The following is a 24,989-nucleotide window of genomic DNA, read 5'->3' on the forward strand; positions in this document are numbered from 1 at the left end:
TGACGTGAAGTTTGTTGTAGGACATTTATTGCATTGATACAGGGATAGCATAATGGTTTACACATTTTTGTTCATATTTATATATAATAGGTGAAGACTTGGTGGCCCCTTCTTTGGAAATGCACTTTTGTCTAAAAGCTTCCAGATCCTATCACGAAGCTGTATTTCTACTAAATGCAATTGCATAATTCTTAAGTTAGTACTTATTTTGTTTGAATAACAAAGAATACAAATCTAAGCATATAACATTTCTAGAAATAGGTTATGCTATCTTATAGTGGACAGATCTTGGGAAATTGCACAGACAATAACAGAACTCGAACAGCTGCTCATCAAAAGTAGGGCTACTCAGTTGTAATTACATAAAAATACAATTCTTCAAATTATGCTGTACAGCACAAGATTGACAGTTGATTTAAAACAACATTGGATTGTAACGATACATTTGAACACATTTCCACTGATTTTACGGACCACATATGCACATACCTAAAAATCTAATCAAATATTCAATATTTTATGCTTCATATTTGTTATTATGTTCCAACGTGCCGCTGTTGTATGATATCACCACTGGGAGGCGCCAAAGTGAGATTTTCAAACCAAACCTACAAAAGCTGTCAAATTGTAGCAATTGAGGCATTGTGCAAGTCCAATAAAAGAGTTTGATTTGACCCATATAAAAAAGCTAGGGGGATGCCTGAAATAGATTCTATATCAGGCTTGAATAATTGCAAGATAATTGTGCTTTTTGTCAACTTCAAACTGGCCCTGTACATCAGAGGTTTGCTATAAATGTCCAGCAGAGTTAAGAATAGCGTGAGTGATTATGACAGTCATACAATAGCAGTAGATGTTTAGGTCTGACTATAAGAACAGGGCACCACTGAAAAGAGTGTGGAATCAAATTTGCAACCGAACAGATTTAATTGATGAAAAGTGGATGGAGAGAGCAGACTTGTTGGAGTTCATTAATTTATTTAGACGTGATGATTTTATTGTCGTTTGCACTTAAATTATGATCATTTCATATTAATCAAACCCTTCCGTGTGATCTGTGACTTGTGTGGAAAACAGAGATTAACTAGAACCAAGAGCATAGTCTGAAAAATGAATTTCTGCTGAGGCTACCGGTGGTACAACCGGAAGTCATCAACAGTAGGATTACATGGACCCAACGTGCTTTGTGTCAACTGTCCAGATAGTTGGTCTGGTTGGTGGAGGTGCAATGGTGTGGTAGATGCTTTCCTAACATTATGGACTCCTTAGTAACAATCGTGCTTTGTGTTTTCAGTGATCTGACTATTGTTGATTGGCATGTGCAACTCTTTTATGGCCATGGTTTGCAATAAATAAATGTAGTAATAACAACAGTGCTTTTTTACAGCCAACTGAGGAGAACATTACTGATACTGTGGCCATCCTTTAGCTATAATCTGTACATTTGCTTGGGGCGGGACCTATGTCCAGGTGAAACTGAATCTTTCAAAACCACTACAAACTACTCACCAACAAAGTCCAAGCTTTTTATCTAACAGCTATGATGTCACAAAAAACGGTTTCTGTTACTTTTGATGTCTACATTTTTTCTCCACCTTCAATGCTGCAAATAATTTTATAGACTTCTATGAAGTGTATATGGTTGAAGAAAAGAAGACAGAATACAGCTTTTGTAAGGAAGTGATTTTTTTTTTCAACAGGCACAACTCTCCTTTAACACACAGTCTCTCACACACACACACACACACACAACAAATCCACCCTCTTATTGACTCCTGGCCACAGTCTGGGTCCTGCTGCAGTATCATAAAATCAGCTTGGTCCAAAGGTTACACACTAATGCTTGTTATCACAGTGGGTGGGAACAAGGACACCAACTACTAGCTACACCTGTTTTCCATTTACATCATATACCACCTAAACAGCGTGTTGGATTTTGATGCTTAATACATTCAAATAAAATTGATGAAATTTTTAAATCAAAGGCTGTTAATGTCAGAAATCAAAGGGAAAGTCATATAGTTTGTATGACAGTGAGGTTGCTTGGTATTCCTCTGGAGCACAGTATAACCTGTATAACTAATTATCACCCATGTTACACTGTGATTGATACTGAATGGAGTGCCGGCCCCTGTACTCTCATGTAACCTCTACTGCATATAAAGATCAGTAATTCTGTTAACAAAAAATCTCCAATACAGACACCCAAAAAGGAAAGCTTAGCTCATGAGTTAGTAACAAGTTATTCTAAAACAATGAGCAACTCCTGCAGTCCAATAAAGGTAGACATTGAGAGCTGGTGTTGATGACAAAACACTTCAGTTTAACAAAGCCCTTATATTTGTTGTTCCTTTTCAATGTTTTTTCCTCATTCAAACCAAACCAACATTAAACACATATGTCACACGACCTCACCTATTCCACTTCTCTGGTTCCTGAATATTAAAAAAAAAAACATTTCTAAAATATACTCACTAAAATATGTCAGTTACAACATTACAATAAGTGATGTGTTATGATGTAATATGCCTAAGATCACTCCATGTGAAATAAAAATTTAAGATTTAATTTACATTTATTTAAATCATCATTGATTTATTTCATAAGAGACCTGACAATAAATTATATGCACTCTATAAAACATCACAAGAAAGTTCAATCACATTTTGTCTCACAACAGTCCTCATCAACATATTACAATCATTAAAAAATGGCTTGAACTTTGATGTAAAAGGCTGTCCACACAGGACCTTGTACATGTTTACAGTCTGTCCAGTTCATACAAAAATGCAAACTTACAACAGAAATATCTGTTGGTTAAAAAGAAAATGAAAAAACCGGCCTATCTTCCATTTTTGGTCTGGTTTGGATTTTTAGAAGCAGTCAGTTTCTCTAACTTTAATGGAAAAATGTTCAAATTCATGACTCATTCATTATAAATAAAAAAAGAAAGAAAAATGTAATAGTATTCACTGGAATCAACAATAGACATTTGTGGACCAGGAACTGCAAGGAACCGGTCATCTGTGGGGGGAAAAAATGAATGGAAGATCATCATTGATTAAGTATTGATATATACTGACTAGAACGTCATTTCAATGTGTTTTTAAATAGACATTTTTAAGTCAGTCCAGGGATGATAAGGTCATTAGGGAAGTTTCAGGTAAGCCTGCTACAATTACTGTTTAAACTAGGAGCTCGTTTTTCAACTGTGGTTAATGGTTATCCAGCGATAAGAGAATTTTACTGCCATATAGTTTCAGGAAGTTCTTTTAGTTCCACATTTAAACATCATCAGACTGACAGCAAGCAACGTTGTACACACACTATGTGTTACATAGCTCTGGAATTACTCATTGATATACAGTATGACATGAAGCCCATTTATGTGACTGAACCTTAGGAATCCCACTCAAAAGTAACACTTTCAAGGCATTTCACATTCGATAAAACATACTAATCACAGAGTGGTCTGATGTAATCTTTTTAATATATTTTGGACACTGTTCAGGTTTACTACTTTTACACTCCTCTGCACCATCACTGGACTTTTAATGTCACAGTACAAGAGCATTTAGCACCATTATGGGTTTAAATGTCCACATTTGGTAAAACATGCAAGGAAGGAAAGGTTCAGTACTATTGCTGCAACACATACCTTTTTAATTATACACTGCATCTTCTAAACTTCATTTTTTTTAAACGAGAGAGGGTTTACTTCAGGTGCTCAACCTCTCTTTGGTTAGTGTTTCAGCAGAGTGCCTGTGCTACCCTTCCATCAAAGCACTTTTTCAGGCTATTTGTTTGTCACATTGTGTGGTTAACCAAGTTGGGGTTTTTACACCTGGTAAACATATTACTGAAGACATCGTAGGGTTTATTAGGTTTTGCAGGAGTTGCCTGAGAAGCTAAATAAGTGACACATGAGGGTTTGCTGAGTAGCTTGAGAGCAATACCTGTGTCCTTTGCTGTGTAAGTGTAGAATGAGCTTTGAGATCTTTGGAGACTGTTGGTGATGGTGTTTAGAACTTTGATGTTCAGAGCAGACTAATTATGAACTCAGATGATCGACCGTGTGGTTATTTTGTATTACAGCTCTGCTGGGACATGAGGCAAGGCCCTACATATTCATTTATGGGCATCCTCATGATAAGCAAGCAAAGAAAATAAATATTAAATGAGGGTATTTATCCTTTCCTGGAATCCGAAACTACCCACAGTCTAGGTACAGTGAGGAAGCCATTGAAACTATAATCTTAGAGGACCATAAAGTGCATGTGACAGTGCGATAGGCCTCACCTGTCTGCCTGCTATGTGGGTGAAGTCTCCGTGGTTGTGTGCGGCATCTCTACGTCATAGCCTGACGGTTGGGAAACTGGGAAAGTAGGTTGTGGGGTGTTCTCTAGCCTGGGAATCGTTGCCATGGCAACGGTAACCTGTGCAGACTGTGAGGACACTGGTAGCTCAGCTGATGACCTCTGCGTGCGACTCGCGCGGCTACTGGCTGGTCCTCCGTTTCTGCGGAATGAGTTTCTTATGCCGCTGGATACGCGGCCGGAGAAGCTTCTTACTACGCCGCCGATGCCACTCAAACCACCTTTTTTCTTCTTCAGTAGTCCCACATCATCCTCCAGCTCTGATGGCGGCACTTCAATGTTCCCAGAGTACCAGAACACCCACCAGATGAGGCTAAAGAAGATGACGATGGCGCCCGCGTAGATGAGCAGGTCATAGAAAAACACGTTCGCAAACACACCGATGAGAAGTACGACCAGTCCCACAATGTCAAAGGCTACTGCAAGCCAGAAACAACAGACACAGCGACCCAGACCCCGATATGCTGACTCCATGTTTCAAGAACAACCGTTTATCTCCAGGAGGCTTTGTGTCGCGACATTGAGTTTCAGCGAGGCTGTAAGGTGAGCCAGGTGTGGCGCTGCGTCCCGCTCAGGTTAACCTGCGGAGGTTCACCTCACAGAGGAGGGCGTGGTGCTCACCGGAGGAGGGGCTGGAAGCACCTGGCTGGTGAATTATTACACTTTCTGTAATGGCCAAGCACTGTCACAGGATTTAAAACTACAGGCCTGCAGTGGGGAGTGAGCATTACTGTAGAAGTACACGTTACTTTGAAAAATGCGCAACTTGAAACTTTTTCTACAATTGATAAAAAGTTGTATTGAATCCCTGAACTTGTTTTAAAATGCTGTAATTAGATACAGGTAACACAAATAAGAGCAACAACATGTATCAAAGTGCTCACGCTCAGAAACAGAACTCTTTCAAAACTTTTTTTATGCCGGACACTTCACATGGCCAAGCTTACAATAACTAACAGCAACTAACATTATGGAAAAACGAATTGAATTGAACTGATTTTCAAACTGCTGCTGGACCACCGCTCCCATCAGAACTCCACAGAGATCACCCCCTCCCCCCATCAGTCTTGACTTCAGTACTCCATACTGTAACTCCATTTTCATGTTGTTGTCTTTCTTTCTTTAACAGTTTGCCTTGCTCCACAGTGTTCCAACTCTTTATATAAATATATATATATATATATATATATATATATATATATATACACACACACAATCTTTGACAGTCAATTAACCTGGCCCAAGTGTTCTCCTTGGTAAATTGACTTGAGAGATGTCTGCCTCATGCATGGCTGGAAATTGCTTGGAAAACGTCTACCACAGGCTGCAAATACTGTTGGAATATTTAGGCCTTTAGTCTGTGTAAAATTTAATATAGGGAGGGTAACTTGTGATGACAGAGAGAATGAGCAGACACATTTAATTACTCTGCAGCAGTGAGCTTAGCAAAGACACCACCTGCTGGTGTTTGTTCTCTGTACCAAAGCAACAAATGAGGCCTGTTACAGTGGTGTATACTGTCTCACTCCGCTTTCTTGGCCACCATTTCCTGTCTTGATGGTTTGAGCTTCACCGTATGCGGTGTGTACACCAGCACCATGTTCTCAGATTCTTTTGCCATAAGTGGAAGCCTTCTTTCAATTAATTTAACGGATCTGCAACAGGATTTCCGACATTGTGACGTGACAGTGTTAAGTCTTACTTTGTTCAAGGATGTCAGAATATATTGGACCACATCTACAGGATTTCATTTGATCAATTCACAGTAAACAGCTTGATAACATGTACAATAATTGGCCCGTCCTCATACTAACATCACAAGGAACCATCTTTGGAACACTCATCTTTGAACTTCAAAGTTTTTGGCATTCAAGTACTATAGTTGACATGAAAAAGGAACATTAAAATTGGATTGTGAATTTTATCCTTATGAAATCAGTCACTAAAGAAATGGATTACATGTTGATGTTGTGGTAGCATCCTTATGAGGCTTTTTCCAATCAGTGGAGCCACATGAAAATATCAATCTCAATGTCGCTCGAAAGCCTGATGTGTCATCAAGAGCTCACCTTGTTAAGCAGTTTCAGACTTCTGACTGAAATATTTATCATGAAATTTAGTGAACTAAAGCCTTTAAGTGGAAAAGCAAACTGACAAACTGCAATTTTACAAATATATGCTGATGGCAATATTTGCAGTACCCTTTTGAGTCCATCCATTTTCTATACCTGCTTAATCCATCGGTTGGGTTGCGGGGGGGGCTGGAGCCTATCCCAGCGGTAATCGGGCGAGAGGCAGGGTACACCCTGGACAGGTCGCCAGTCCATCACAGGGCCACACAGAGACAATTTAGAGACACCAGTTAACCTAACATGTATGTTTTTGGACAGAGGAAGCAAGAGTATCTGGAGAGAACCCACGCATACACGGGCAGAACATGCAAACTCCTCACAGAAGGGCCCCAGCCGGGAGCTGAACCTGGTGCTGACCACCATGCAGCCCCAACTTTTGAGTCTTTTTTTTTTTTTTAAACAAGGAGAAAAAAAAAGTTGTTTAAAACAAATGAAACAAATAATTATAGCCGTTTGATGCGTTAGGTGGAATGTATTAAGATGTCATGTTGAAAGGTACAGATTCAAATGGCAAGAAGTCTTTAGGTTTTACAGATCATTGTGTGCACAACCCTGAGCGTGGACATGGTGGTTAGTGTCTGAGCAGACAAGGAGAGAAAATACTTGACAAGCTCAGTCCAAGCTCATTTGAGACTGCACACAGGGAAAATGTAAATAGTGGACTAACAAATCCAAAGACACAGAAACATGGAGAATTACAATCTACAGCTCAATGTATAACACACTGCTCATTTATTTATTTATTTTTTAACTAAAGCGGCTTCACAGAAGGAAACCCAAGACCTCATTTACAGTGTAATTGGCAGGGGGGGGGGGGGTTATTAAAATGCATAATGACGATAAGCAATGAGTCAATAAGCCCCAAGATTTTAAGTGATATTTCCAATAAATTTGTTAATGTATTTGTTAAATTACAACAGTCCATTTAAGAGCAAAGTGTGACATCCAATAATTAAAACAGGAGTACAATAGAAAATACTTTATTATATTAGTACATAATAGTGGATACCAATAGGTTTGGTGAGTTTAAACTTATTGCATTGCAAGTTGCAGTATTTCAGTGATTGTACTGGTTTGTCTGACAGGTCAGGCAGATTTCATCTGATGTGTTACATAGTTGTGAAAAAAACATGAATAATTATACTTTAAAAAAAGAAACCGGTAAAGCTCCTTTTAAGGATGACCACCTGTAGTTTTAACTCACATGAAAGATGCTGTGGAACTTGAATTTGTTTAACAATGAACAGTATAATAAGAGGCTGGCTGTTGGAATGGGCTCTAGCAATAAAGACACTTTGTTTTCCCAATTTATAATTTTATTGTCATAGTTGTTTGCTTTAATAACATCTGAACACGCTCAAGCACGCTGCCAGAACGCCACACGAGAAACCAAAACTGGGTAAAAGCAAAGGGAAACATGTACACCCAAGATAAACAGTTGGTTCCAACTGGTTAAGTTCTTTCAAACAATTTCATTTGCAAGTTACATCTGGAAATATCTTTTTTAACTCCAAGCGAAATCCTGGTCCACATGTTTATGGATATAACTTCTGCCATTTCTCAGTGTCATTTTTCAAAGCAAGAAAAAAATAAAAGAATTTGAAGAGGGTAAGAAAAAAAAAATCATGTAATGAGTCGACCAGAGTAGGAATGGGGAGAGGTGGAGGGGGCTAACCCAGAATGGCATAACAGAGCTCTCAATATGAGAAAGCTGACTCCTGTGGACATCATCTTTGTCTTTTGTTTAAAAACAGGTTTCTTTTTCATTAGCTGATTTTTCTGAAGCTGATCTTCAACACGGAGAAGAGGGCCGTGACAGGGAGGTGCTGTCACCACTGATGACAGTGGAGACAGGTTGTGATCCAGCTCCACTCGTTCCTTCTCCTCAAGACTCTCAGACAACTGGGGCCTCTTCAGTCCCGCTCAGCAACCAGCTTCAGAACCTTACCGATGGCAATGGTTTTACCTGACACAAACACAAAATGATCAACCTCTGCTTTTTTGCCCAAAGTTTTAATCAAAGACTACTGGCCATCTTGTTCAACATTTCCAGGCAAGCATGGGCTGAAATACTGTTCACAGCTCCAGTCTGAAAATGACAAGAAGCATCACAAATCGAATGTTCACCATGGATCTAAGAGTCAGTGAACAGCTGACTCCAAACACTCAAACTCCTGAATCTAAGTTGAACAGAGATTCTTGAGCTGCTGTGAGATAAGCTTATTGTTTCTTATCAGTCTCACAACACTCTTAAATGCCAATGGTCCAATACCCCATGTAACATTTTTACAGTTAAGAGAATCTTTTGCTCTTTTTTGTGGCCAAATTTAATTAGTACAGTTGCGTAGGCATCAGTTTGATGCTGTGAGAGGACATCAGTAAAGAACTAATTAAGATCCTGTTAGCACCACAGTGTATTACAGGTCATTTGATGTTTTTTGTCTGTGTAACTTTCAGTCCTATATCACGTTAGTTGAAAATTCAATGAGTAGTAGTCCAGACCAGGATGATCCTGGCTATATTATGATATGCTGTCAGTTCTTTCATTGTTCATCAAATAGCTTTGAAAGTGATCCAACAATATCGTTTTCCAATACTGCTGTCATAGTGTTGTAGTTGTAGAGTTAACTCCATCCCCCCACTTACATATTAGAAAACAATATTGACAGCAATCGGTTTAAATTGATCACTGTAGTGTAGCTATAATCTCGTTTTGGACAGGCCTTGAATCTACTTTACATTTCTTGTGGCCCTTTTTCATAAACCATGAAGCAATGTTGACAAAAACTGAAGTCTAAATGAAAAGTTCTAGTCAATCACAAATAGATTCCCAGTGTGGGCTAAAAGGCACAAGAGATCTCAATCTAAATGTGTCCACATGTTTGACTGGTACCCAACATATATCACATAAACCTTCATTAATGAGTTTGCATTTCTAGTCATTTACTTTTTTTTGCAAGGATTCAGTGACTAAAACAAATTGTTGAATTATTTAGTTGTATCCCCATTAGTAACAGCAACTTGTTTCTCCAGGATCTGTAAATATTTTCCATACCATACAGTTTAAAGCTTCACCATCATACCAATCACAGTATGGATGCATGATGGAAACAAAGTAACAATACACCCCACAGTTACTGATCATGATCATGTCCATCACAGCATTTACACCTTTTCTTTTCACACAACAGACCGATTATTTCCATACGTTCCCCAACGGATGGCCACCTGGAAGTAACCTACCTTCATCCCGTAAAGTGAATCGTCCCATCTGGGGAAACTCTTTAAAGGTCTCGAGGCAAATAGTTCCTGCTGTGCGCAAACGGGCAATGCAGACCTGGTCCTGTTTGACAAATCGAGGTCGTGTCTTACTCTTTTCTCCCGTCTTCTTATCTACCAAACAGATTAAGGCCTACAAGAAGAGGAACAACAGAATCCAACACATATACTTGAGAAGGAAGAAAAACACTCAACAAATTGCTTTTGGAGGCAGTTTGAAAGGGGATGAGCAACATTAACACAGTCTTACTGTAATTTGCACTTCCTCAATGCAGGTATGAATGTGAAGGACTGCATTGTAACCTGGACAGATGATGGATTTGTGTTCAATGATGACAATCTGGGAAGAAGAGATGTAGCGATCAGGAGAGAGAACATCCGAACATCATTAATAAGGAATGCATGTCCACTGCTGATGTCAGACACTAAAGCTCCAACGGCACTCTGCTGAGATGGAGTCACTGATAATTCAGTGAGGATATGAACTCCAAATGGCTTCTAGTTCATCAACACTGTCACAGGTGTTGGTTGGTATATCTTCCTGAGCCAGATCTGCTTAAACTTTATATTGGAGAGTAACTGCAGGAACCTCTGCATTAAAAGTTTGTCATTCAGCTTCCCTCGGCACAGAAATAGTTTTTCCCCAACTGTTACTACACTCAAATGTTTAGAGTTCATTTACCAGAGATGCTGCTGTGTGGACTGACCTGGGCATCGAAGGTGCGCCCTGAATGACAGAGACTCTCTGCGTTACACAGGATGAAGCCAGGCAGGATCTCCTCTTCCTCAATGCCCTTCAGCCTCAGCTTAAGGTTTTCCCCTGGCCCAGCATCATCTGTCTCGACATCATCTGATAAGAGACTCAACACCTCCACCACGTGCTGCATGACAAGAAACAACAGGCACAAAAACGCAGGATGACACAAGAGACGCAAAGCAAATGACAACTGCTATTGTGATGTTAAAAGTAATGAGAGATCCGAGGTAATGCTCTCATTTATGAATGGCAGGAATCATTTTTCACTATAGTGCAGTGCCAGAACGGCAGAATGCTGCCTGCATTAGGCAGGCATTGCTAACATTTACCTCTCGTTCATACTGACTAAATAATAGTGGCACAGCATCACATCAGTGTGCGCTTTCAAATAACATGCTAACCCAGCAGAATCAGGGGGACAACAGGGCAAGTGTGTAGAACAGCATATGCCAGCTCTCCCATTACCACCAAACATGGCCAATCCAAATATCAAAATAAAACTGCATCCTCGAAGATTGACAACTCCATATTATTTGCCAGGGTTTGTACATTAACTGCCTCTTGAATTAAGAAATTAAGCTGTGTGAAAGACCAAACAAAACCGTGCAACGGTAGAAATAAGGGGTAAAATACACACACCACTTTGTATGCGACTACTTCTGCTGTCGACTTGGGGCACATCAACCCTGACCACCCCTCTTTACTTTATACCTTACGGATAAACCAAATTCTGTGATAAAATTCACTTAAATCAAATTACAGCCAGTCAGTGGAGCACTTTGACTTTGAACGTTAAATATAACTTTTGCCAGGTTTTTGCTTTTTGGACTGTACTTTTAGCAACAGCAAATTGAAGAAAATATTCACGGGATATCTTACCCTGTTTGGCATCATGACTAGCTGCTGTGCTTTACTGATAGAGCCCGACTCCAGCTTGCCCAGAATCACAGTCCCCATGTCCTGATGAGACAGATTAACAGAAAGGGAGAGAATAACAGTATGTTTGCATCCATTAAAGCCAGGAAATCTGTTTTATCTACTGCTTAACTGCTGACAAATCCTGCATTTTTCAAAAGAAGATATTTACTACAGAATTCATCATAGATTGAAAATCCACTGCAAAAAAAGAAGAAGAAGAAAAAAAAAAGCCAGATTTAATTTTGTCTGACTTCAACAAAGCAGAAATTAATTATTTAAAAAAAGAATATTGGCACATATAATAAACTCCCAAACAAAGAAAGTCACTGAGGAAAGAGTTAAATTAGTGATGCAGAGTAAGATCTAATGCAAGGATTTAGTAACATCCACACATTTCACAGTCCAGTATTAAAATACTAACAGTGAGCTCAGGGAGGCAGTCTTTAACAAACAGGGAAGGGTGTGTGCTCAGTGTGAACAACAGAATAATGCAAATGCTTTTCATTTAAATTCACACAGCGTCCCAACTTTATTAAAAAAAGGGTTGCAGGATTGCTTTTTTTGGGAAATTCCTGCAACAACAAAGATGGGGTCCCTCTTAATCAGAAGCAGTTATCCACTTTACTTCAACTCCAGGCTTTAAAAGAAATTATAAAAAAAAAAGAATATTACCTTGTATTTATCTACAATGGGCAATCTGACCGGACCATCGCTTGATCTGTTGAAATTTGGCAAACTGTCCAAGTGTGGAATGAATGGTAGGCCTCTATAAATTTAAATAAAACAAATGTTAACAGAGACAGGAAACACATTTTTCTACTGTCACCAGATCAACAGTATAGAAATGCTAAACAGAGACTTACGTATACCAGGGGCACATGTCAGTGGGCTCCTTTAAGTTGGCTCCCGTCAGCCCAGAGCACGGCATGAAGTGGATGTCTTTCTTCGGGTTGAAGCCAACTTTCTTCAAAAATGGCACTAGTTTCTCTTTACACTCTTCATACCTAGGATTTCAGACAAGTTCAATCTTTTTCAGATGAAGACTCACACACGTCAGTAAAAATAAAACATCCATATTCTAACAAATATTAATCTCTGTGGTAAAATAAAGATTTTCACTCAAAAGAAAGATCTTTAAGTGAAAATATTCTCAAAACAAATATACAATTACAACCGACTCTTCCACTTCAACTCATGATATAATGCGCTTCCTTAAGAAAAAAAAGGTCTTGGAAAACCAAAGGATTTAACTCCACAAACTTCAAACTGTTAACTAAAATAACTATTTTATCTGGGAAAAAAATAGCAATCAACCATTTGATAGGTTAAACTTGCTTTTCTTGGGTGCAACACATTTGTCACAGGCTTGAAATTTAAAATGATTCAAGCAATTTTACATAGAAAAGTTTTTTTGTTCAAATCAAAATCCGATTAACTTCTCAAAACTAGGGATGCACCGATGCCACTTTTTTTTTTAAAACCGAGTACCAATATGAGTACTAATCAAGGCCATTACAATTCTAACAATTAAACACATTTTATTTTCTTTAGGCATATTCAACCTAAATACAACTGCACTTTGTGCATTTTAGTAATATAAAACTACTCTTAGTGCAAAATATTGTTTTAACATTTTAACTTTCACAAATAAACTGCAGGAAAATTAAGCTCCTGTCACAGTGGTAACGGTTCTATAGTATCGGAACACTTTAATGAATACAGAGTACGAGTAAAACCATACCAACGCTCCCGATAATGTGGCTTAGGACTGAATAACTCCACATGTATACACTCAAATGGATCAAGGTGCTCCGCACATGTTCCAAAGTACCATCTTTCTGTTTGAAGTTGCTCCACCACTAATAGGCCTCTGAGCCAGCAAGGACGGTAGTAACTGAGGGAAATGGGCCATCGTGGAACGCACCACTCAAACCAACGACACCTTTAAAGATTCTGCAAGACCAGTTCGATAAGTCTAAGCACATAGTCAGTGGGGAGTGCCATCGGATTGAATTAATGGCTAAATTACAATAAAACTGAGTTATTAACTTCATGTAGACACCTGTGCCCCTGTTGCTCAAAAAATAAAAATTTTAAATATTTAAAAAGTTAAAAATTCAAACTGAAACTCGGTTAACTGGATTAAAATAAAAATTAAAAAAATCATCAGGCGCATTAGCACTGATGGGAAACATGTTCCATCCACCCACCTCTCCAGGCTCCAGTTGACTGTAGGATCATCCATTTTATTCACCAAAACAATCAGGTGCTTGACACCAGCAGTCTTGGCCAACATGGCATGTTCCCGTGTTTGTCCGCCTTTCTCAAAACCAGTTTCAAACTCGCCTTTCCTTGCAGAGATCACCTATGGGACGAGACAGTTTGTTTGAGGGACATGTACAGCAATTTTCCCAAAACGCATTTAATTTCAAATGAAAATACTATCTGAAATCACAGGAAATCATTTTCGTTTGGTTTTCGATTAGCAACAACTCTGTTTTTCGTGCTATTCAAAGTCTTTAATTCACCCAGTTCCCTCAAAACAAACAAACAAAGAAAAAAAGGAAGCATTACTTGGGTGCGAGGAACTGTGTCGTACAACAGTAGTGTGTGAAGATGCCATGAAAACTCATAATAGCGTGATTAAGGTGTGTAATCATATGGATAAGTGGTGTGACAAGATCTCGCGAGATTAAGCTCGACGATATTTGCGACGATAATCTGCTTCACGAGATTTGTGAGCTATCCAAACTTCTATTTGTGACCTGTGGGGGCAGTAATGCGCCTTAGCTACGTCTCGCCTGTCAGAACCTAAAGAAGGAGAAGGAAAAGAAGAGGAGGAGCAGAAGGGGAAGCAGAAAGCAGCCAGAATGGCGTCGGAAAATACCGGTATTACCACTGAAGACGCCCCCGCCACTTTCAAATCATTTGTTTGGCAGCATTTTGGGTACCCAGCGGAAATGATAAATGGCAGTAGAGTGACTGATAAGACACGGACGATATGCAAGCATTGTATGAAAATAATGCCATACACCGTGGCAATTTAGTTTCAATTTGTGGAAGAAGTTTATTAAAAGTTCATGCATGTGAGGAGTTATAATACATTTCAAAATGCATGTGCAACTCTGTTAAAGGGGTACTCCGGTATTTTTAAACCTAGACCTTATTTCTGGCATGAAATACGTTTATCTACTCACCGAGAAAAGTTCAGCGAAAGTCGGCGTCCTTCGGGAACTATTTAGATAACTCGCGATCGGCGTATATCCATATAACGGAGTGAACAGGGCCGGGATGCAGCCTCTAAATGAGGCATTATCTGTCTTTATTTCACCAATACTTTAAGACGAATGGATGAATGAACGTGTGCTATAGCTCTGTTAGCACATAGCTGCTGTTATGCAACTACTTGCAGCTATAGGAGAGCTAACGGAGGGAATTCTACACACCTCTACTGGGACCACTTCATCGACACGCATGGTTGCAGCACAGCTCATTCACTCCGGTAAGAACTCAAAGTCGTCGTTCACTTTGTCAAAATTTGATAAATATCCTGCCATGTTGCACAAAACTAGCAGTAGCAAACTCTGTGTGAAGTTAGCCAACTTTCACAGAGAAAGGAGTAAATAAACTGTGCTCCAGGGGGGCGTGTGGATGAAGTGGTCCCAGTAGAGTGCCTGTGTAGAAATCCCACCGTTAGCTATAGTTCAGTTATGTGCTATGTTCTATCACATTATAAACTGTGTCAAACTGATCAAATTGCTCTGAATAAAACATACTGAATCATATCTTACTCCATGCATCTGCATATGTGTATGTATTGAATCGTTTTCTGTGATATATTTATGCATCTCTGATTATGATGAACACAAAGTCTAAAGCATCTAAGTCAAGTACCTTCTTAGTACTTAGTTGATGAACAAAACAAAAAAAAAGAGATCAAGTTGTTTTTGTTGAATTTTTTTCTTCTTCTTGTGTCTCAAGTAACTGCTCACATCAGTGTGACATCATTTCGTTGTGGGTAGTATTAAAATATCTTCACCAAGCAAAATTTTAATTCAATGCTGATGTAGGACAACTTTTCTGCACAGAAACTACTTACAGTATGTCATTCTACAGGGTGATTAAATGGGCTTTCTTTAACAAACTGTGTCGACTATTAAGCCAAAAAATCTCTTTAACTTATGAGTTCTGTTTACCGTAAATTCCGGACTATAAGCCGCTACTTTTTTCCCAGGCTTTGAGCACCGCGGCTTATAATACGGTGCGGCTAATATATGATTTTTTTTTTTTCATGCTGCCAAAAACATTTTGCCTCCTAATATTAGACAAATAAAAAGAACGAATAGTTAACAGTGGTCCACAGAAATTGTACGATAAATCACACACACTTACACTACTAAATTATTGTAAATCGGTCATCTGTGCTCACCCTCAATATGGAAAACAAACGAAGAAATGCATATGATGCAGCTTTTAAACTAAAAGCGAACAATCTGAGATGAGATTGTAAGAGCGACAACGAAGAGTCTGAAGTGAGTGACAAAGTTCTGAGGCTGTTCAATTCGGACACTGAAGAAGATGACTTTGATGGTTTTAGTGCGCACGAGGAAGATGAAGAAGGCGATCAATGACTTCCTGGTAGGCTACAGTGGCGTAAAAAGCATGTACGCCACGTATTTGTGCGTTGCCGATAGGTGTTTTAATTAAAACCATCAGCGTTACAGGCATTGTTCGGGGAAAAAAAACATTTGCAGTATTAATTTGTTTATGTTACCATACACATTTAATTAAAAGTTTAAAAATCCTCACGTGTAACATCTTTCTGTGTAAATATCTCATATTACAATGTGGACACCCGCAGATTATAATCCAGTGCGGGCTATACAAGTACAAAATGGATTTTCTTTTTAAAATTAGAAACTGCGGCTTATATTCAGGTGCGCTCTATAGTTCAGAATTTACAGTAGTTAAGTTTACTTTACTGCAACAGTTTTAACTTCCTTTACTCACCAGAACAGCTAAATCTGCTTGTGATGCACCTCCAATCATGTTGGGCACAAAGCTTTTGTGACCTGGAGCATCAAGGATAGTAAAGTGCTTTTTGTCTGTCTCAAAGTATGCTCGGCCCACCTCGACGGTCTTGCCTTTGTCTCTCTCCTCCTGATTGGTATCCAACGCCCAAGACAGATACCTAAGAACAAACGATGTGATGTTTTCACAGACTTCGGCAAATAGCATAGAACATGTTCCATGATGTAGACCAAAAGAAACAAAGTCGTACCACTTACCAGGTTTCTCTGTTCTTTTCCTTTGCTTCCCTCTCATATTTCTCTAAGGTCCTTTTGTCTACCATGCCTGTTAGATACCTGGAGGAGAGAGGGGGCACATTAAAGCATTGCTCATGTGAAAAACCTGAAGTTACAATATCATATCTCATTAACAAAAAGATTGATTACTTACATGATTTGTCCTCCAATGGTAGACTTTCCAGCATCTAGGAAATACATACAGAGAGAGCTTGAAATTACTTTTTCAGTTCAATGCCATATGAGAACCCCTAAAAGTACAGCACAGTGCTGCTGTTGGCAAATAGGAACTTTTGTCAACTAGCAGGCTATTACTCTTTCAACTTGCACAATATTGTGGTAGCATCAATATACATAATGGAGGATGTGCCATGTCAATGAAAATTCAAGAAAAAAAAATCATGCTTCAGCAGTATTTGCTGGGTAATACAAACCAAGAAGCTGCAGACTTCTCATTTTCCTTAACCAACAACAAAAAAAATTGAGTCTAACTCAAAGGTTCTTTCAGAGGTTTTTCAAACATCGACTTAAAACAGTTTCCTGCTTGTGAGTGGCATGCAAGTTCTTCGTGGGAACAAGCAAGTGAGAAAAAAAAGTTTTGGTTGCAAAAAGAAAATTACTATAAAAGTGAGTATTCATTTAATCTGAACCCACTTGACTGCTCATACAAAACTGGAAAAAGCCTGTCATTTTTACTTAAAGCTGAGAGCTGGAGTTTGAACAGATGAACCAACACTTATGTCATTTGATGGCATTTCTTGACAGAATTACACACCCTTGGTGTCTCATGTAATTTTTTTTTATTTGTCACACTCATGATAGTGATAATTATTCTGATGTTTGTTGTTTTAAACAGTAATGAGAGCAAGCAAAATTCTTCTCCCCAAGTTGTATCCTCTACTTACTGATTTAATAAAACTGACAGGTGTTTGGCACTGACCTACATGTCCAATGAACACAACATTTATATGTTCCTTCTTGGGGGCATCTGGTTGTACAGGTGGAACCTTTGGCACTAGCACTTCTTCTTCTTCCTCCATCATTTCTGGAGCAGTCTCTTCCACCACCGACTCCCCTGGCCCTCGGTCTCCGCCTCCTGGCTCCTCCTCGCTTGGTTCTGTCTCTTTCTGGTCCCATGGTTCTTCTGTGGTCATCTCTGTGTCACCATTCTCTACAGGAGCTACGAGACAATAGATATCATTTACTCCCTTTCACCTGTTCAGTTTCTCCATCACTAAAACATTACAACAACCATTTTGGTCACAAATGACCAAGCTTACTGTTCAGTACAGCAGTCAGTTGTGCGGAAAAAGAGCAAATAAAAATATTGATTTCAAGACTAACTATAATGGCACTTAAGTGAAGTTTAGAACTGAACTACTGAAAAACAATTACATGTTCTATTGGGATTTGACTTCAAATCAGGAAACAAAACCTGCATTTAAAGAAAAAAAAATAGACTAAAAAAAGTTTACCCAGCTACTCTCTCAAGTAATTCAAGTGAGTTTGATTTACTGAAGTTATCAGCTTACACTAACCTGCTAATAACCAGCGTTACATCGTAATGGTAGAATTACCCTAAAATATGAGCCGGATTTTCCATGCACTGTCAAGGCAAACAGAGTGATTTTTTAAAAAGCCACAAAAACCAATTATGAATCAGACACATTTCCATTGAATGGTTAAAAATGAACCAACTTGGGAGTAGGAAGAAATTTTATCCATTGGGGGGGGGGGGGGGACGGGACCTGAAGTTACCCAGGGCCTTTGGGTGGATTTGCAACGCTGAACATTGTTTATCTCAGGTACAACACAACTTTAAGTCTTACAACAGCAGTGGTTGTTACTGTCGGTGAAGACGCCAAAACTCCATTCATGCAGTTTCAATCAACTGACGGGACACAGCAAGCACTGCAAGCTTAAATGATTTCTACACAGTAGAGTGCCTGTGTAGAAATCCCTCCGTTAGCTCTCCTATAACCGCAAGTAGCCACATAACAGCAGCTATGAGCTAACAGAGCTATAGTTCACATTCGTTCATTCATTCGTCTTAAAGTATTGGTGAAATAAAGACAGATAATGCCTCATTTAGAGGCTGCATCGTCTATGCCCCATTCACTCTGTTGTATGGATCGCGAGTTTTCTAAATAGCTTCTGAAGAATGCCGACTTTCGCTAAACTGTTCTCGGTGAGTAGATAAATGTATTTCATGCCAGAAATAAGGTCTATGTTTAAAAATACTGGAGTTCTCTTTTAAGTGTTCAGGCCAGCTTCAGATCGAATGTGCAAAGAAGACAGATGTGGCAAGAAAAGAGCCATTCTAAACACGACAGTACAATGCGATGGTTGCAGAGCGATTCCTTTCTGAGACAAGTAAAAACACCCACAAAATTTAGAAGTGTGTCACATTCACTGTTAAGACAATATTCACTAACTTTAAACAGCTTTGTTCAGCTCGGGAGACAGCGCACGCCACGAGCTGCAGCTACGAAGCAGCTCAAATGAATGAATGAGAAGAGGCAGTGCTGAGTGTGACAAAGAGAGAAAAAAATCTTTAATCGCTACAGCTGCCCTACCCTTCTTCAACAATTAATCAACAGAGCAACTTTATGTGCCGGGCTAGATACTAGGTAAAAGTTTTCCTGTTATTTTAAACAATGATATATGAAGTTTAACTACTATACAAACAAGATATCTCACAGCTATAAGCACAACTATGGATAGTTCATATTGATCACACTTTAACAGCATCCAACTCATCTGACTTTGAATGACTGATTCATGTCAAGCTCCAATGTTCCTGTTTATTTTGTGGTGTTATCTCCCACAAAAGAAAATACATGTTAGTTCAAAGTGATAATGAAACACTCCCAATGAATGTGACAGAGTAGGACTGCCACTAAATAAAGAATGGCTGATGTTATTCTACTGCAAGATTCTGTGTTCTGTTGTCAACACTCAGCACATCAGTTTGTTTGTTTTTTTTCTGCAGTATGCGAGTGAAAATTTTATGAGGTCTTACTACTGCAGAATGATAATGCCATTCTGTCAACTACCATGGTTATCAGTAGTAATTTTTAAATGAGCAGAGGAGGGTATTGGGACTCGGACAGAGCAGATAACTAAAGTTCAAGCTAATGGAGAGCAAATCCTGGTAGTGACAGACAAGTGTACAGTCAAATCCAGTACGCATAGTTGCAGTTCACAGGCAACTCTAAACTTCTGAAGGCATCAGATTAGTTTAAAACTGGGGGTGTCTTGTAACTTTCTCAAATTTGATTTCAAATCAGTCACATAAAATGAAAAGAACATGCAGCTTACAGAAACACAACACATGTAAATTAAATACATTGATATAAATCATAAAAGTAAACATAATGGGTAATAAATAACAAATTCTAAGCAAAAGGCAAAAATATTTTTTAAATATTCCATAATATGCCTGTGTCTTATTTACAACATCTGTAGGGAACATCTGTACATTGCGTCAAGGAGCCGGTTTTAACTTTTTAAATTTCAAATTCAAACGCATAAAGCAGGACCAACTGTGAAAGACTGTAAATACAACTCTTACCAGTACAAAAGCTAATCTAGAGCCAAAGACTTGATTAGTCTCTGCCCTTTGTGAAAAACATCTCAACCATGTTTGAATCTCTCCTATCTCGCTAACCATGCAGCCACACCCTGATTCTTCCTGTGTCTGTCTGCAAACTCTGCAAGTTATTTGTTGTCAACTTAGCATCTTTATCACCAGATACCAAAATACCCATCTACCAAGAAATCTAGAAAATATGTTAGTTTAAGAACCATTTTTTCTCTCAATTGTCCTTAACAGTCAGCACAAACAGGCTGCAAGGTAACGAGTAGCACATTTGCTATTTTATCACTTACCTGTAGATACAGCCAAACTCAAAACACTCAAAGTAACACAGTCTTAAAAGTGCACATTTCAGTCAGACTTTTTCTATCATGTGATGACAGACACCATTTAAATGAGAACAGGAACAGCACAGCGTAGAAGAGAAACTAATATGATAAGATCTGACTAATATTTCATATCAAATTGAATTAATCTAGGACTCACATAATTACTATATCATTACACATCTAAAAGACACCAAGCTTTGTGTTTGAGAGTCTGTGTTGTGCATGGACTTTAACCAGGTCTATGTTACAGCAACAACTGGTTTTGGGAAATATGCATCAGGATTACAGCATAGATATAGCAAAGAAGTATAAAACATTATCTGGAATGGTAATGCTTGCCATGTTAGAGCTAGACCAGTGAAAAACCAGCACCACCAATAAGGCAATCACAAATATATCTTTACATCTGTCTCATTCAATTTGCTTTGGCATTGTTTCAATAAGCTTGTTACATCATCTATCAGCTAAGATCATGTATCAATGAAGGGAAAATAATGTGTGTAAAATATTCTCCAGCCAACCGCAAAGACGCTCAATAGGGTTTAACTTCTGGGCTCTGCTATGGACAATTCCTATGAGAAAATTATGTGTTGCGCATCCAGGATCACTCTTTCTCAAATGAAGTCAGATGAATACTGCCATTGTCAACTGGGTATATGTCCCTGTCATGAAGGGCCGTTTAAAAACAAACAAAAAAAAAAAAAACCCTGCTCATTAAGTATAGCCAGGTAGTGAGCAAAGCCTTTTTTTTTTTTTTTTTTTTTTTTTTTTAAGGCATAGCGTTACTGAACCTACGTTTATGTTTATGCATTTGGCATAAGCTTTTATCCAAAGCGACATACACTCATATCCCAGGTAGGCAGGTAGGGCAAGGGGGTCTTGCCTAAGGACCCCTACTGGGGGTGTCAGGATTTGAAGCCAGGTAACCCACATGAAAGGTGGTAATCATACCACGACAGTACCCAGGCCCCTGGACCTAGAACTTGTGAACCGTTACCCCTAACCATCTACCTGGGTAAATCCAGGTGGTGTTTATTCCTGAATAAATGTTTTGATTCCTTATCGAGCTTCATTCCATAGAGAATCTGGGATTCTACTGCTACATGATTCACCAATTAGTGATTGTTGGTTGTCGCTTATCAACTAATCTGAACCAAGTACTGTGTCTTGTATAACTGTCAATTCAGAGCGGGCTCTACTTTGGAGCCTTCAATGAACCAGTTTGCTTTTCCACTGCCCAAAGAGCCACCAGAGTGATCCGTGCAGTGACAATGTTTCTCCACTGTAAACGCACGTGCCAACACTGGTTGTATGTTCTATTTGATCTCAGCTGAGCATTTGTTCTCCTTTGTATTGCAGAGACTTCACACTACACTGTAAGTTTAGGTTGGTCACCATAAGTCTGTCCCCAGCCCCTGACAAAAGCAGTACTTAAAACAAGTCAAGAGTTTGCGTTGCCCTGGAACCAGTTTCCCGGGCCAAGGGCTGGTTGTAAGATGTCAAAAGAAAAAGAGCTGGATTAATTCAGATACCAGCTCTGACACTGAAACCATTTAAGTGCAAAAGATTACACATGTGCTTGTAATTCCAGTAAAATACCATGTTCATAAACAAATATGTGCAATCTAAAATATGACAACCGTTATCCTACACGCTTTGTTAATCCTGGGAGGGTTTAATGCAAGTCTGCTCATGTTACAACAATAAGACAGACATTGATAGCATGCATGTATCACATGAAACACAGGGGCCCCCAGGTGAAAACAGACTTAATACATACCGTTGCTCTGTGACACCTCCATGGTGGATATTTTTTCACCAGCAACTGAAAGAAAAACAATGCTGAAGTTAATGTTTAAGTCTTCAACCAGTTCCACTGCTTAGAAGCATAACTGAAAAAATAAACTATAGCCAATAGTATATACTTTGTGTCCCCAAATCAGCTTTCACTTGGCTTCAAAAAGCCAACTGATGACATTTCGGCTTCCTTTTGATAATGTGTTCATGTGTAGGACTCATGGGGACAATAATAAAAGATTGTGGAACCATGACACGCTAAAGAAAACGCAAAACGAAAAAGCAAAACGATCTCAAACAGCTCGGCGTATTTAGGGCATAAGATAAAAAAGGGAAATGGTTTAAATGATTATTGCAGTCTCCATTAAGACTTGTTCAGGTGTCTGGTCTGCATTCCAGTGACACATTTTGCTCCACTCTTGACCAATAGTCCGTCAGTACATCCACGTCACACAACAGACACCAACGTTAACTCTAAGTTATTTCCAATTCATTGTTAAGTGTCAGGCAAAGTTTGTGTTACACAACAACAACAATAACGTATAACAATACATCTTGCTTTGTGCTATGTAGAATTTAGAGTAAGTTATTACTTTGTAATATCGCGTCACCTACACACTGAGGGACACTGGCGCTCAACAGAGAAACCACACTAGCTGAGAAACATGCTAGCAATTTACCGCCCGTTGGTTGAAGCAGGCTAATGCCGGTTGGGTTAATGACTTTTTAAAGTTGTAAGGCTGCTCTAGAAGCAAGAGTACCAAAAGTTAAAGTTACATAGCACTAAGCGTACGATAAAACACCACCAACAAAGCATTTAATATCAATGTCGCTCGCTAGTTTGACGCGCTTTAAGAAACGCGTGTCTGAACAGTAGCTAGTGAGCTAGTAGCTACCCTGCCCAGGTTGCCATTAGCTGCTAGCTTACATAGCTCCCAACGTGACTGCACTCACCAGCGGAATCGACATTTCCCGAGTGTGCTATCACGGCACTAGCTGGAACGAATTCGGCAGCATTTATATTGGGCACAAATGGTTTAGCATTCACGTTTAGGCTCTTGAATGCTGATTCAAATCGTTGGTCGATTGTGGCCTCCACATCGTCCTCTTGTTCCCAGGAATCAGGGGCAGTGTCTCTCGGGTCCATCGTGGGTCTTGGATTTTCACTGAATAAGATTTGAGCTACGCAGTTCTTGGTCCACGTAAAAGTCCACCCAAAACCCAATGTTACGCTCACCCCTTTCAGTGATTAGAGGCTTCCCAATTCGAAATGTAATTATTTTTTTCCGTTTCAGGTGAAACACAGCTGCCGGTTTCAGTCGGTCCGGACGCCAGAGAGGATATTCGACTCAGCACTCCCAGAGACAGTCCGCGTGAGCTAATGCGTCCCTTCAGTCGCTATCCGCGATGAACGACGGGATATGCAGTCTTTTTCTCAAAAAAACATTCACTTTGTAAGAGTTTTGATAAGGAGATAACTACATCCCCCATAGACCAAGAAGACTTTGTTAACGTCAGTAGTTCATGACTTTTTCAGAGACCGCATATTCGATGTAGATTTTGTTTGTAGTAGTTTGCCTAGATATATCAATGGCAGTTTGTAAATAGATTCGATGCTTTTATGCAAATTAATACAATTTAAATCACTAACTATCATTAACCACTTTTGTATACATAACATTGTTTTGGGAAAGTTAAGGTACCTTATACTTTTTTTTTAAATTGATGATTTTTTAGGTCAGAAGTAGATAGCAAAACAGCAGCAACCAGAAAGTGAAATGAGTCTTTCTCCCGTTGTTGTTTCTTTTTTCTTCTTTGTTTTTCATTCATGAGTTTAAACAAAAGTAATGACTAGCAACAGGCATGTGCAAACCTCTGGGAGAAATTCAGAGTTTCAATAATTAAGTAAGTAGTCAGTTCTTTACAGACTGATTAGAACTGAATGGTCAAGAATCATCATTAAAAATTGTCCAGAAATAACAACTCAGAACTCTCAACCGACCAATTTGCAAGTTGGGTGCTGTGTAAAATGGTATAAAATGGTATTCAGAACCCATCCATCCATACATCCATCAATCAATTTATCCAGTTCAGGATTGTGGATCAGCCTACTCCAACTGCCATCTGGCCAGAGACGGAGAACATCCTGAATAGGTTGCGAGTCCATCGCAGAGCCAACTCAGAGACAAACAACCATGCACACTCACATTCACTCCTATGGTCAATTTAGAAATACCATGTAACCTAAAAGGAGTTTAATTAGATGCATTCATGGGGAGAACATGTAAACTCCACATATAAAGGCCTCAGTTGTAACTTTCTGTCTGTTTTAAGGCAACAGTGCTAGCCACCACAACGCTGTGAAACTCAAAACAAAACACAGTTTTTCTAAAATCGTGTATAACTTAAAAATGTACAAAGTCAACATAAGTACAGATGGACCAAGGGTATAGGTAAAGATGTGCTGACAAGTACCGTAGTTAAAAACTATAAGATT

General features: G+C 39.0%; 2 protein-coding genes across 3 annotated transcripts; both read right to left on the bottom strand.

Moving 5' to 3' along the window:
- Positions 1 to 2,935: 2,935 nt before the first annotated feature.
- LOC140273276 (transmembrane protein 238) lies at positions 2,936 to 4,957 on the bottom strand. Its single transcript, XM_072368795.1, has 2 exons — positions 4,300 to 4,957; positions 2,936 to 3,024 (listed from the first exon to the last, which is right to left on the bottom strand). The coding sequence occupies exon 1, from the start codon at positions 4,848 to 4,850 to the stop codon at positions 4,311 to 4,313; it is 540 nt and encodes a 179-aa protein (XP_072224896.1). The 5' UTR covers positions 4,851 to 4,957; the 3' UTR covers positions 2,936 to 3,024; positions 4,300 to 4,310.
- A 2,520-nt stretch (positions 4,958 to 7,477) lies between these two features.
- On the bottom strand, positions 7,478 to 23,869 carry gspt1l (G1 to S phase transition 1, like). 2 transcript variants are annotated; one of them, XM_072368239.1, is made up of 14 exons: positions 23,730 to 23,869; positions 22,476 to 22,520; positions 17,709 to 17,948; positions 16,923 to 16,956; positions 16,751 to 16,828; positions 16,473 to 16,653; positions 13,673 to 13,827; positions 12,326 to 12,466; positions 12,135 to 12,228; positions 11,424 to 11,504; positions 10,495 to 10,668; positions 10,038 to 10,127; positions 9,752 to 9,920; positions 7,478 to 8,474 (listed from the first exon to the last, which is right to left on the bottom strand). In XM_072368239.1, exons 2-14 carry the CDS (start codon positions 22,495 to 22,497, stop codon positions 8,422 to 8,424), a joined length of 1,512 nt encoding a protein of 503 aa, XP_072224340.1. In that variant the 5' UTR covers positions 22,498 to 22,520; positions 23,730 to 23,869; the 3' UTR covers positions 7,478 to 8,421. The 2 variants fall into 2 exon arrangements, with proteins under 2 accessions (XP_072224340.1, XP_072224339.1); XM_072368238.1 differs by having other exon boundaries at positions 23,447 to 23,869.
- Between the last annotated feature and the right edge of the window lie 1,120 nt (positions 23,870 to 24,989).

This window comes from Leuresthes tenuis, unplaced genomic scaffold (genome assembly GCF_036924035.1).
Source record: "Leuresthes tenuis unplaced genomic scaffold, fLeuTen1.0.hap1 SCAF_17, whole genome shotgun sequence".
Taxonomy (NCBI): Eukaryota; Metazoa; Chordata; class Actinopteri; order Atheriniformes; family Atherinopsidae; genus Leuresthes; species Leuresthes tenuis.

Bases quoted from the DNA above. Each gene is read 5' to 3' on its own strand.
- gspt1l (XM_072368238.1), bottom strand. From the start codon at position 23,639: ATGGACCCGAGAGACACTGCCCCTGATTCCTGGGAACAAGAGGACGAT. The intron at 16,957-17,708 runs GTCAGTGCCAAA...TGTATTTCCTAG, and splicing joins TGTGTTCATTGGACATGTAG to ATGCTGGAAAGTCTACCATT. The intron at 16,654-16,750 runs GTAAGTGGTACG...GTTTGTTCTTAG, and splicing joins GAAAAGAACAGAGAAACCTG to GTATCTGTCTTGGGCGTTGG.
- LOC140273276 (XM_072368795.1), bottom strand. From the start codon at position 4,850: ATGGAGTCAGCATATCGGGGTCTGGGTCGCTGTGTCTGTTGTTTCTGG.